At 34.1% G+C, this 13,960-nt stretch overlaps 3 protein-coding genes across 3 annotated transcripts; 2 read left to right on the top strand and 1 right to left on the bottom strand.

Annotated features, from left to right (window-relative positions):
- Positions 1-627: 627 nt before the first annotated feature.
- Positions 628-2,558, bottom strand: LOC125224100 (polygalacturonase-like). The gene is made up of 4 exons (XM_048127446.2): positions 2,078-2,558; positions 1,622-1,911; positions 1,149-1,377; positions 628-1,062 (listed from the first exon to the last, which is right to left on the bottom strand). The coding sequence occupies exons 1-4, from the start codon at positions 2,519-2,521 to the stop codon at positions 844-846; spliced, it is 1,182 nt and encodes a 393-aa protein (XP_047983403.1). The 5' UTR covers positions 2,522-2,558; the 3' UTR covers positions 628-843.
- A 3,034-nt stretch (positions 2,559-5,592) lies between these two features.
- Positions 5,593-7,939, top strand: LOC125223792 (2-alkenal reductase (NADP(+)-dependent)-like). Its single transcript, XM_048127087.2, has 4 exons — positions 5,593-5,826; positions 6,032-6,215; positions 6,279-6,445; positions 7,312-7,939. Exons 1-4 carry the CDS (start codon positions 5,599-5,601, stop codon positions 7,771-7,773), a joined length of 1,041 nt encoding a protein of 346 aa, XP_047983044.1. The 5' UTR covers positions 5,593-5,598; the 3' UTR covers positions 7,774-7,939.
- An 839-nt stretch (positions 7,940-8,778) lies between these two features.
- On the top strand, positions 8,779-11,308 carry LOC125219321 (2-alkenal reductase (NADP(+)-dependent)-like). The gene is made up of 5 exons (XM_048121269.2): positions 8,779-9,052; positions 10,068-10,245; positions 10,341-10,507; positions 10,588-10,670; positions 10,806-11,308. The coding sequence occupies exons 1-5, from the start codon at positions 8,819-8,821 to the stop codon at positions 11,182-11,184; spliced, it is 1,041 nt and encodes a 346-aa protein (XP_047977226.1). The 5' UTR covers positions 8,779-8,818; the 3' UTR covers positions 11,185-11,308.
- Positions 11,309-13,960: the final 2,652 nt, after the last annotated feature.

Genomic DNA, 13,960 nt, shown 5'->3' with positions numbered 1-13,960 from the left:
CATTATCCATAGGTGAAATTGTACTGATATGACAGTCGGAAAATCATAAGTGAACATCTCCATCAACGAGTAAAACAAATGTCATCTATTCATACTAAAAACGATTTGTAAAGTTTCAACAATACATACATATGTAGGCTATTGAATTTTCTGACTGATTTTTAAAAAGTGTTGGGTGGACTAGAATTCAACCAAATTGCATTATTTTTTTTTTTCTAAATTTATAGTTGCGGCTGACCTGAATTTCACCAAAATTCATGATTATTCATACAATATGCTCTTTATACAAATAAAGGTAAATTATTTTTCCTACACTAATAATTTCCGGTATTCTTCATTATTTTTACATGTTTTATAATGTAGATAGATAGGTGTACTTAAGTATAGGATTAAACAATCTTATAGCCAACCAGTTTGTATTTGCATAATAATATATAGAGATAGGTATTTGAATGATAATATTTTTCTCATTTTATCATGCTTGAAATCATACGCTAGATAACGGAGTATGAGTTAAATAAAAAATATGCATGAAAGCACTAAAATATGATAAAAAAAAAATCAATCTTTCCTTATTCCTCTATTTATATGATAAATTTTAATTAAAGAAAACACTCTATAAGAATATATTAAATTAATCCACCAACTTCTGATATTCAATCAGTAATAATAATTCATCCACACAATACACTTTGAGATACATGGTAATAATGGCCTCCTAAGAATTTGTGAAACTATATCATACAACGAAACTTTAATTCATATCTTAAAGTTAAATTATTTCGTATAACCTAAGCCTTGTACTAATCATATAGCAACTGATTTTGCCATTTTGTGCGCCACTTATAAGCAGCTGCTCGGCTTCACAACTCCATCGGCCGTGCCTCCAGCGTTGGAGCACGAAGCCGTGGCCGGTTTGTCTCTGAAGGTGAGGTTCACTTCATCCAGCCTAATCCCACTGCACGGCCGCATTTTGCTGCAGTCGAATTTCACTGCAACTTGTGTCGCAGACGTTCCATGTACATCTTCGTATTTCACGTTGCTAATTTTCACACCCGAGCCCTACGAATACCCAAAATTAAAAAAAATAAATTTTTAATTTTCAATTTCATAGAATATGAATAAAATAAATAAATAATGAATTTTACCTGATGGGGACAATTTTGATGGTTAGGGCAGTAATTTTGGTCAATGATGACTGGATTTTGGACATTAACCATTACAAGATGTTGGAATAAAACATCTCTCACAAATCCATTGCTAGGCCTTGCCCATGTCTTCACTCTCACACCATTTTCAGTTCCACTAAATGTGGCAGTTTTCACCGTCACATTTTGCACTCCTGCTTCATTCATATCCCAACCTAGACTTCCAATGCTGCCAAAACAATAAATAAAAATATAATTAGTACATTTTCAAATATGACAGTTTTGTATTTTTTGTTTTGTGGACATAATAGTGTTTCTTATGTAGTTGGGGTGAGTTGATACAGACCAAACAAGAGAACTCATCCCCAAAAACTAACATGTTAGGAGAGAGAGCTCATTTAGTCTATACAACTCACATCAGTTATTTCTTACAACCGATGTGGGAATTGAGTCCGTAACATGAGTAGTTATACCTAATTCCGTGGCCAGGGCCGCAAGCGAGGTTCTCGATCCACAAGTTGGAGGAGCCGGGGCCAATGGAGACGCAGTCATCTCCAGTGGAAACATGGGAGTTCATGATAGTAACACCGGATGACTGCTGCACATGAATCCCGTCGGTGTTCGGGCTGTTCCCCGGAGCCGACACCCTCACGTTCACCAGATTCGCATTCCGACACCCGTCAACAAGAATGTGAAACATTTGGCTGTTTAACGACACTAATCCGTTGATCCGTATGTTGTTCGAATTGTAGAAGGCCAATGACTACAATAAAAAAAATAACTATTAGAAAAAAAGGGTTTTACACATACAATTGACACTCTTTTGTACATTGTGCCAATAGTCTTGGCAGTGGACCACATAAAATAAATATATAAAAAAACAGAACTATTGATTATGGATAGAGGGAATATAACATATGTAAACATACCGTAGAGCCTTTAGGGCAACCCTTGCCGGAGTTCTTGCAAGCCCACAAGTTGGCGCCTTGGGCATCTAGGGTTCCACTGTAGATGGAAACTCCGGTGACCCTTTCGAATTTCAACCAGCTCCCACTACTCCCAATAACATTGTAATCAGAGGGAGCTACTAGGGTCCCGTCCATACGTATAGTGATGGCATTGTTTTTACACAAATTGCCATTAAAATATACGTTTCGCATGAGGAACCTCCCCGGGGGCACATATATAGTGGCCGGGGCGTTGGTGGCGCAGGCCGCCCCCCAAGCACTCAGAAAGGCCTTGCTGCAGTCGGATTTTCCGCCGGATTTTGCACCGTAGGACTGGATATTGTAGGTGGGACTGGCTGCAAGAATCATTGAAGAGAAGAACAAAATTGTCAAAATCAAAATTTGGAACATTCTTGATGTGGCCATTTTATTAGTGTGTGTGTATGTGTGTTTTTGGTGTGTTGTGTTATGTTGTGATTTTGAAATGGGATTAGGAGGTGGTATTTATAGTTCAACTTTGAGTAATGATCAGAAAAAGTAGCTATACCTAAATCATTCGATCAAATCTAATTAACTAACAAAAACTGTCTTAAGTTGGATAGAATAATATTTTTTAAGGCTAAGATATGTTGTAGATATTCTGTTACTGGAGTTACGCAGGAAATTAGTAAATTATCAAGTCAACTTTATCCTAACAATAGTTTGGAGTATATGTTAATATTTTCTTGTTCTAGGTCTAGTGTATACCTAATAATTGAATTTATGTGAAAGACACAAAATTCTTTAATTGCCGAACATATACGTAGCTGTGTATAAAAGCAATGAATTTGTGAATATCGACATATATCACATGCATCCAATCAAATAGTAGGAAAAAAATATAACTAGTGCGAGAAACATGGAATCCCTAAAACAGGGCAACGTGCATTTGTTAATAGATAGATATACCATCTTAAAAATCGGGCAAATGCCATAAAAATCATGAAATTTGATGTATGATATATATATTCAGAATAAGCCCCAAAAAAATCATGTAGTTCAAAATGGCCCATGTCAAAAGAATTTGGCAAAACTATAACAGATGTGACAACCTCGGTGTCTGTTTGTTAATTACAAAGTAGTCAGATTTATAAACAAAACAACTCAATTGATCTAGCTAGATTTTTTTTTCCAGTGTGGATTAATTACAAACAAATATAAACTTCATGCTTTTTGAATATTTTTAAAGTTGCGGGACAAATCAGAATTTGACCAAACTTCATTTTTTTTGGCAGTTAGATTGAGAAAAATGTGTTTAGTTGTTTTATCATAATTCATAAAACACCGATCCATGAAATTTTCATGCATGATTCATGGGAATAATTGTGCTACAAATTCACGTGTCTCCACGCAAACCTAGCTTATGTAATATTTATGCATATCTGTTCCCAGCCAATCACGTCGGAAGATCTGAACGGCCAATAGTATATCATATTGAAAACGTAACATATAAGTATAGAATATAAAAAGTTTTTGTAAGAATCGTCAAATTAGCTTCTATCTAAATAAGTACTCCCTCGTTCCTATTTAGGAGTCTAAGTCATTTTCTGCGCCCGTTTTATAAAAATGATAATAAATAGTTAAAATAGAGAAATGGTAAAATAAGAGAGAATAATATTGAGAAGAGTCTTCTCTACATTATTCTCTCTCTTACTTTACCATTTCTCCACTTTAACTATTTATTACTCCCTTCGTCCCAAGGTAGATGTCATACTTGGAAGATGACACATGATTTTAGGAGATGTTATTTTGTGTGTTAAGTGGTGAGAGAAAATATAATTTTATAATTGATGTGAGATGGAACTTTTTCCAAAAGAGGAAATATGATATCTTTTGTGGGACAAATTAGAAAAGAAAGTGTGACATCTACTATGCGACGAAAGGGAGTATCATTTTTATAAAATGGGTGCATAACAGTGACTGGGATCTAACAATAAAATGACTATTAGAGTTCGGTAATTTCGAAAATAAGGAAAAATAAGCGATTAGGTTTTGGTGATTTGAAATAAAGTTACTCTATGTACTATGTTGATCAGTCAGTTTTAACATACTAATTCTATGGTATTTTTACAGTTTAACCTAATCATAACATGACACTACAAATATGCATGCATGTTAACAAACTATCGCAGTTGATAGGGATTGATTAGATATTATAATGCAAGACCACACGCAAGAGATCAAGGAAAACTTCCAAAATAGTTTCTCTTAGAAGGAGACCGAAGTAGGGCTCAGCATTTGAATCAGTTAGCAACACGACTCTGTTTGTGTTGGCATGATTCAGAATCAAAACAAACTCGATATCACATGACAATAGCGACACGAGATGCATATTGCGGATGAGATATGACCCGACGATGTAGTGGTAGTGGTCAAGACTATGCGGACAAGAATGGCTGAATTAAAAAATATTATTCTGATCTAATAAGGAAATAAAAAAAATAAGGAATATGAATAATTATAATGATAGTAATTATTATTAATGAGTTATTTGAACCCAACCCGAACTCGACTAGAAATTATTGTGTTCTTATCAGATCGACTTGACAAGGAAGATTATTCAGACATGATAAGGTTTGAGATTAATCCACTAGTTTCGTGTGTGCTCATATCATGTTTTCACTTCGTCTCAAAAATTCCAGTCCTAGTATTTATATGTATTTTATATTTTCTATATACAAAACTGAATGGTGTGTATTGAAAGGATTTATTGTGGGCCGCTAAATTAAATGTAGCCTAAAGGCCCGCCCATTTCATAAATGGACTCTCCTATTTATTATAACTATCCAAATTTATGTTATGCTGCTATATAAATTAGGTTTAGTTTTTTAAAATTTTAAACAATATTAGAAAAAATTGCCCACAAGTGTTAATATGCAGTTGTGGATGAAGATCTTCCGATCTAAATTACATCCCTTATTTATGGGGATTAACTTTGTAGGTCTACCAATTTAATTATTGTTTTGGAATGACATCGTTTTTGTGATATTAATATTAATAAGAACTACAACTTTTTTTTCACGAAAATTATATAAATATTGAAAAATAATAAAAATAGGATTTGACCCCAATGTCAGGCGATCAAAATATATCGTACATCATGGAAAAGGCGTTGATTCGAGTCATTCCGACACAATTGATGTTTATTCGGCTTCGTCAGTGTCAAGTGATGGAACTACGCCATATTCCCACCACCTACTTTCCCTAACAAATTAGACACAAATCCACGATAAAAGTTATAAGGTCTGTATATATGATGCTACCACAACATAAAAATAGAACGATGGACCATATTTAGCTACCAAATTAAAGTAAAGCAATGTTTCCACATTATTATGTAAAGAGGTTCGCCACACCACCTAACTTTGATGAAATAAAATATTTTATCAATTTGAGAAAACGAAAACAAGTAGTATATATAAGACATCATGCACGTTGGCTGCAGGTAAGAAGAAAAGGAGAAAATGGCTAAGAAAGTGAGCAACAAACAGATAATATTCAAAGATTACATTCAAGGCTTCCCAAAAGAATCAGACATGATCCTCAAAACCTCCATTATCAAACTCAAAGTGCCCGACAACTGCAACAATGCCGTTTTGGTGAAGAATCTCTACTTGTCCTGCGATCCCTACATGCGCAGCCGCATGAGCAAAATCGACGACAACTATGTTCCCATCTTCACCCCTTCCGAGGTAACTGATGTTACAAGAATGACCCAACTGATATAGAAATTATTGAAACCTCAATTCGTTGGAACTTAAATTTATTAATAATAAAATGGAATTACGGAACTAACATATGTGTGATTTATAGATAAAATGGGCTCTTTTTCCTGACAGACTGGTCTTTTGTGATGAGTTCTCGTATTTAATGTTGTTATGGTGTGTGTAAACACAGCCGATGAGCGGAGAAGGAGTGGCGAAAGTGGTGGATTCTTCTCATCCCGATTTCAGGAAAGGAGACTTGGTGACTGCCATAACCGGATGGGAAGAATACACTCTTATCAAATCCACACAAACACACTTCATTCGAAAAATCCACCACACCAATGTGCCTCTTTCCTACTACATTGGGATTCTTGGTATCAATTATTAATTAAATTAAGACAATTTTGAAAAGATTGATATGTGTATAAATAATGAAGGTATGCCTGGGATGACTGCTTACACTGGTTTTTATGAGCTATCGAAACCACAACAAGGCGACATGGTGTTTGTTTCGGCTGCATCGGGAGCTGTTGGGCAGCTTGTTGGCCAGTTTGCGAAGCTTTCCGGCTGCTACGTCGTCGGAAGTGCAGGCACCAAAGACAAGGTTGGATGTCTATGTATATGACTTTAATGAAAAATAATTTGAATCGATAAATAATGCGAAATTTAATATTATGCGATTTTATATGAGAGAATAAATTATTTTCATAATTAATTTAGTGATTCGTGAACAAATTAAGTTATGAATCACCTTCATACGTAGCTAGCTCAATTTTAGTGGAAATGACATTATTACTTTTATCTATTTTAGTTCATTAAAATTTGTTGCACATGCTCAAATCTTAGCCGTGAAATTTTCAAATTAAAGGCTAATATTTGGTCTTAATTCTATGGGTTCAAAAATAGCTATGCCCCTGCATAGAGATAGAGAAATAATATGTGAATACATACCTTATACTATATGTGATCACCATATTTTAGAACCCTTCTCGTTTGGTCAGGTAAGCATCTGTTTTATTTTTGTTTATCCATTTAATTTAATTTTAATACCTTAAAAATTACCCCCTCCATCCCGGATAATTCGACTCATTTTGACCAGGCACGAGTTTTAAGAAATGTAATGAAAAGTGAGTTGAAAAAGTTAGTTGGATGTGGATCTTACTTTTATATATTAGTAGGAATGAGTTAGTGGAATATAGAGTCCACTACCAAAAATGGTAAAAGTGAAATGAGTCAAATTATTTGAAACGGACCGAAATGGAATATTGGGTCAAATTATCTGAGATAGAGGGAGTACTACTAACGTCATTAATTTTACAATCAACACAAAATCAAGGCTCAAATTGTTCTTTTAGTCATTTCTTTTAGCTATACAAAACTGGGAAAATCAAACTTTAATTTTAACTACTATTATTTGTAAAATTCAATAACATCAATAACTAAATCATCTTTTTTGACCTTTTGCATTAGGTGGATCTCCTCAAAACCAAATTCGGTTTCAACGACGCATTCAACTATAAAGAAGAAACTGATCTAAATGCAGCTCTGAAGAGGTGTTTCCCTCAAGGGATAGACATATACTTCGACAACGTCGGAGGGGAGATGCTCGACGCGGTGCTTCCGAACATGAAATTGAACGGTCGGATCGCGACTTGCGGGATGATATCGCAGTACAACCTCAAACAGGGCGAGGGCGTGAGAAACTTGCTATGCATCATGGCCAAGCAGATCAGGATGCAGGGGTTTCTTGTTTATCACTACCGCCATCTCTATCCGAAGCTGTTCGATTTAGTCGCGCCGCTTTTGGAGGAAGGCGAGATTGCGTACGTGGAGGACGTCGCGGAAGGGCTTGAGAGGGCGCCCGCTGCGTTGATCGGCCTCTTCTCGGGCCGCAACGTCGGGAAGCAGCTCGTGCGTGTTGCTTCGGACTAGCTTAGCATCGTTGTTCGTATCCTCGAATAATGTGACGCGGTCGACTTTGAAGTTTGAAAAATATATTGATAGAAGCTCCATTGGGTTATATTTTTCATGGTCCACTATTAATTTGTCAAATTGATACTGGACTATACGAGTTTTCAATCATGTTAATTTGTTTCAATTTTCTGTTGGTGGAAACAATTGTTATTTGTGTTGTTTTTTTTAATACTCTCTTAGAATCTAAAACAAGTGTTACAGACTCAATTCTCACATCGATTGTGAGAACAACTGGTATATAGTATATAGACTAAATTGACTCTCTCATCTAACAGATTAGTCTTTTGGGCTGAGCTATATCAACAAGTCTTGAGCTAATTATGTGTACGTGTGAAGATTTACATCTCGGAGAGGTTGGGAGAACAAGAAAATTTTGATCCTATAAGTTTCATATTCTGGATCTGCCATTGCTTGCTCACACCATGGAGACGTTGGAAGAACAAGAAACTTCCGATGAAAGATGACCAAGAAGACTTGCAGAGAGGGAGTTGACAAAAATCCTAATCAAGAGACAGAAAGTGCAATCCATCCCCCAACCCGTGCAAGACGAGCCCCATGGGGCGGGTTGGAGCAACAAACGGGGCGGCTCAGATCAACAAAAATATGGGGTTAAGGGTAATGGCTTTAAAGATGAGGCGTTTCTGTTGTACGCAGATATTAAGAAAATTGTACTTAATAAATTAAATGAAGATAAAATAAAATGGAGAGCTAATGAAGAAATATACTATAAAAGAGAGTAAAATAAAAAAATAATAAAGTAACGGTAATTAGATATTAACCCCACTAATTTGAGAAAAGCCTAAAATGAAAGAACACTCAACTACGGGAGAGTACAAAAGAGTGTGATAATATCCCATGTGAAATTAATCTGTGAAGCAATGCATATATATATGACATTCTGCAGCCACAAAAATCTTATCACCTGAATCAAATTTATAAGCTGTATCCTCGTTAACTGATGATGACTTTCTTTCTACAAATTAAACACACAGTGAATAAAAAAATGGGTGAGGAAGAGGAAGTGAGCAACACACAAATAATATTCAATGGTTACATAGATGGATTTCCGACAGAATCAGCAATGACAGTGAAAGCCTCCACTATCAAACTCAAGGTGCCCAACAGCTGCAGCGACGCCGTTTTGGTGAAGACTCTCTACTTATCCTGCGACCCTTACATGCGCAGCCGCATGAGCAAAATCGACGACAACTATATTCCCATTTTTACACCTGGCTTGGTATGGCTAATGGCTTCTCTCCCATGTTCATTTATGATTCTTAAAAGTTTTTATTACATTTATAAAAGTATCGATTAGATAATTGAAGATAAAACCGGCTAAGTAAGAGCTAGTAGTAGTATGTGGTGAGCAAAATATACGAAAAATCGAATATTTGATCCGAAATATATCAAAATAGTACTCATTCCGTCTCCAAAAAATAGACTAGTTTTTCCATTTTGGACAGTTCCTCCAAATTATACAAGGTCTAAATAAGGAAAGTTTTGAACAAACACACACCACTAATAATATGGACCTCACAATCCACTAACACTACTTCCATTACATTTCTCTCTTTGTCTCACTCTTTCCTATTTCTCTTTTATTTTACCAATTCCACGTTAAAACTCATGCCATATACAACTTTATCAATTTTTAGGAGATTGACGGAGTATAAAATTTGGATCAGTTTTTTGGATTTTGATTCTATTCAATTTAATTTTTGGCAAAATTTTAGTTTTTAGATTCAGATAAATAAAACCTAAAAACGGAAATTAATTTTAATAATATATACTAAACCAAAAATAAACTCTATTTGTGTTATTTTAGTTTTTTCAGTTCAAACCGATTTTTTTACTCCCTCCATCCCACAATAAGAGTCACACTTTGTTATAAAATCAATATAAAAAATTGGGTCTCATATTCCAGTAACTTTTCCAACCCACTATTCTTTACATTTCTTAAACATATGCACACAATAAAATTGACTCCTATTTTTGGATGGAGGGAGTAATATTTTTGAATAATTAGATTTGGTTTTAATTTTATAAAAATCTATTTTTGGTTCGTTCAATTTAGTAAAAAATCAAATTGAAAAACCAAATATTCATCCATAGTAATAAGTTTAATATTATTGGTCTTGCGGTTTCTATTTAGGTTGTATTTTTAATCTGTTAATAAAAATTTCAGTTCGGTTCAGTTCGGTTAATTCGACATACACATGATTGATCTTTGTATTAATACTATTATTACACAGCCAATACTAGGAAATGGAGTGGCCAAAGTAGTGGATTCTTCAAATCCCAACTACAAGAAAGGTGAGTTGATTTGTGGAATGTTTGGATGGGAAGAATACAGTCTTGTGAAATCCACCGACATTCTTTTAAAGATTGAGCACACAGATGTTCCTCTCTCCTACTACACTGGACTTGTTGGTGAGTTTAATTAAATCTCCAATATTCCAATTTTATATAGTGAATTCAGCAAAATTATATCTTCATATATAATTAGTGATGTGGAATAATTTCAGGGTGGGCTGGAATATCTGCTTATATTGGTATGTATGAAATATCATGTCCAAAAAAGGGAGAAAGTGTATTCATTTCTGCTGCTTCTGGGGCTGTTGGTCAGCTTGCTGGTCAGTTTGCTAAGCTCTTGGGCTGCTATGTTGTTGGAAGTGCTGGATCAAAAGAAAAGGTTTGCTCCACCCATACTTAATTACTTGCATTATTATGATTTGTTTGATCAAATCCAATTATCTTCTGTGTATATGTTAGGTGGATCTTTTGAAGAACAAATTCGGGTTGGATGATGCATTTAATTATAAAGAGGAAACTGATCTAAATGCAGCCTTAAAGAGGTTAGTATATTGAGTTAATTTTCTAGGCGGAAATATGAGCTTTGAGTCATGCTTATCGGGCTATAAAATAACACGGGCCATTACCTAAGACTAGCATGCATCAATTAAGGCCATTTAAGAGTATGTTTCGTGTAGGTATTTCCCACAAGGGATCGACATGTACTTCGATAACGTGGGAGGGGAGATGCTCGATGTTGTGCTTTTGAACATGAATCTCAATGGTCGAATCATAGCATGTGGAATGATCTCACAGTACAACCTTAAAGAGCCACAAGGTGTCCGAAACTTGTTCAAAGTTGTGACAAAACAAATCCGAATGCAAGGGTTTTTTGCTCCTAGCTACGTGCATCTCTTTCCGAAGTTTCTCGATTTTGTGATTCCCCTAGTTAGGGAAGGAAAGATAGCATATGTCGAAGACATCGCCCAAGGGCTTGAGAGAGCGCCGGCTGCCTTGATAGGACTCTTCTCTGGCCGCAACCTTGGCAAGCAGCTTGTGTGCGTTGCGTCCGAGTAGATCTCCCCTTCGCATACAAGTCCTTGTCTTTTTTTTACCATTGTGACACACATTTATTATCATTAACGTTTGGACTACTATTCTCAAAGTCTAATTTTAATAATAAATCACAATCTTGATTTTATGTCCACAATTAAATCTCTAATTTTATTTTTACTAGTTGTCACAATTGTCAAAATTAAAATTTTTAAAATGAAATATTATAATTTATTGATTTATTTTTTTAGAACATAGTGATTTTTCCAAAAAGAAATGCTCAAATTAGTCCAAATTGTAACTGGGACCATAATTGGGCTTTCCAGGCCTAACTCTCTCAATAGTGCAATTGGGCTTTCTAGGATCCATATCCTTATACAAGTTTTAACAAGAGTTTTTCATATTAATGCGTTATTGTTATTTTAATTGAATTAATAAAAATTATAAAAACCGCATTATGGTGGACTTTAGTAGTCTGAAATTAAATTCTTTGACCTCAGATATAAACTATTAAGAAGCATGGTTATATTTTGATACAAAATTTTAAAAATTAATTGAAAAATATGAAATTAATTTAAATTTGTTCGCAATCATACATATGAAAACTAGTCCGCTACCTATAGCCGTCATTTATTAATTAAAAATAATTATGAATTTACTAAATAACCATATAGCCCATAACCCCAATTTAAAATTTAAAATAATACTAACTTGAAACATCCATAGGCAAGTGTTGTTGCAATGGAGACAAGCTAGTTTATGTGGCATGTGCAGTGATATTTTTTTAAAAGACTTTCCTTTTGCTTTACAAAATATATCACATGATTTAAATAGTTTTGTATTTGTTAAGAATTAATCAAAAGCCATCTCCTAGTTATAAAAGTCCAAAAAATTGAATTTGAAATATTATATTAATACCAAGTGGAAATTAATATATGCGAATTATGTGGACGAAGTTGCTTAATTCCACATGGCTAAATCGGCGATTGCGACTTTTCTTTTATTTATTACTCAATATTTAACAAGCTAAATTTTAATCGAATCTCTTGATTTGTGCTTTTCAAACATAAATCGGTGAATATTTGTACTCGATTTAAATACATTTAGATGGTGTTCGGTTCATAAGATTAAATAGTAATGAGATACAATATTGGATAGTATGAGATGGGCTTTATCCAAGATTATATTAGTATAGGATTTTATATAGGTATTTGGTTGCTAAGACTATATCCAAAACAATTTTAGTAAAATATTTAGTAAATAATAACCTCTCATTTTAAGATTATCTAATATCATCTGTTTGGTTGAATTCATTTATTTATAAAATATAAAATTATTAACTAATTAAATTAAAGTTACAAATAAATTTACAATGCTACAATCGATACTCCATCATCCAAGATACGTGGATTCCAACAAAAATGACAAGTGTTATATGTGACAGTAGATTTACGAAGTATAAATAAATAAATGAAAATGGATAGATTTACGAAGTATAAATAAATAAATAAAAATGGGTGTCTTCTTCTCCAACCCAGATCATCTCTCTCCTTCGAATAAGAGCATTGGTTGAGAGAGGAACGAGAGGCGGATAATTTAGTCGTAGGGGGTGGGCTCTGATGGATAGTCCCGAGATTAGGGAGAAAAGGAGTCTGTCGCGACGGGCCGAGATCAATAGTTGCGGGCCAAGATTAGGTGGAAAGTGGTAACCGAACATCTGATAATTGAAGTAGATGGGATTAAATTATGTTTGTCCCGCAAACCGAACGAGGCCTTAGGATTGAAGTCAACTAACACTAGCTTCATAATTGGTGTAGAATTTTACTTCAATTTAATTTATGAGGCGAGTATCGTTTATTTATCTAACTTAAGATTTTTTTTGTTTCAAAAATAATCTGAACTTTCTTTAATTTGTTCCAAATCTTTATTATAATACATAAATTTTCGATTTTTGCATAGGATTGATAATTTTGGTGTTTGGAAATGTGAATTAGTTTGTCAAATTCTCGCATAAAATATACTCCACAAATTCAGTGTTTTTTTTTTTTCTTTTTGGCTCTAAATTCTCGGTTGTAAAAATTTGAAACTTTTCATAAAATTAATAAATACATAAAAGTTCGTAGTATGATTTTTAAAGGATTATAGGTTCGATGGTGTCTGAATACCCGAACTCATGCAAAACAATTTTTACACATAAAAATACACTCATAATTTGCCTATATATGCATATGAGTATTGCCGAACGAACAATACTACTACTCTTCCTACATTCCAAATTCCCAATTTAGTTTAGTCTACTACTACTCTTCCTCCATTCCAAATTCCCAATTTATTTTAGCCGTAGTTCCTTTTATGATGGTCCAACACTCCAACTTAGTCGAGTCGTATTCTTTTTTAGAATATCCAAAAACATCTCAAAATTCAAATTATAGGATTATACGTTAGACTTAATCTTGAATTACCAAAACTTCAACTATCATTGAAATATTCAAAGATTTGTGATTGTGATTGTGATAAATCAATAAAAAGTTATTGAGGGCTAGTTGATCTTTCAAAGAAAGTAATTGTAGTAGTAGTATTTAATAGAATAGCATCTCTTGTAAATGCAGCAACAATTGAAAATCCACCGATCGACCGACAAATTAGTTAAAGTAAATTGTAAAGAAGATCATACAATACAAATTTCTTAGTGCAATTTGCACAAAGTAGAAAGTGACACTATGACACAATCCTTACTACTTTAATTAGTAATTACATTATTAATCTAAAAGTCTCACCATATCTCAAATTATTAAGAACC

Source organism: Salvia hispanica, chromosome 1 (genome assembly GCF_029641045.1).
Source record: "Salvia hispanica isolate PSC_SH4W2 chromosome 1, Shi_PSC_v1, whole genome shotgun sequence".
In the NCBI taxonomy this organism is placed as follows: Eukaryota; Viridiplantae; Streptophyta; class Magnoliopsida; order Lamiales; family Lamiaceae; genus Salvia; species Salvia hispanica.
Note: the sequence above shows the minus strand (reverse complement) of the source record. Positions and strands in the feature narration are given on the sequence as shown.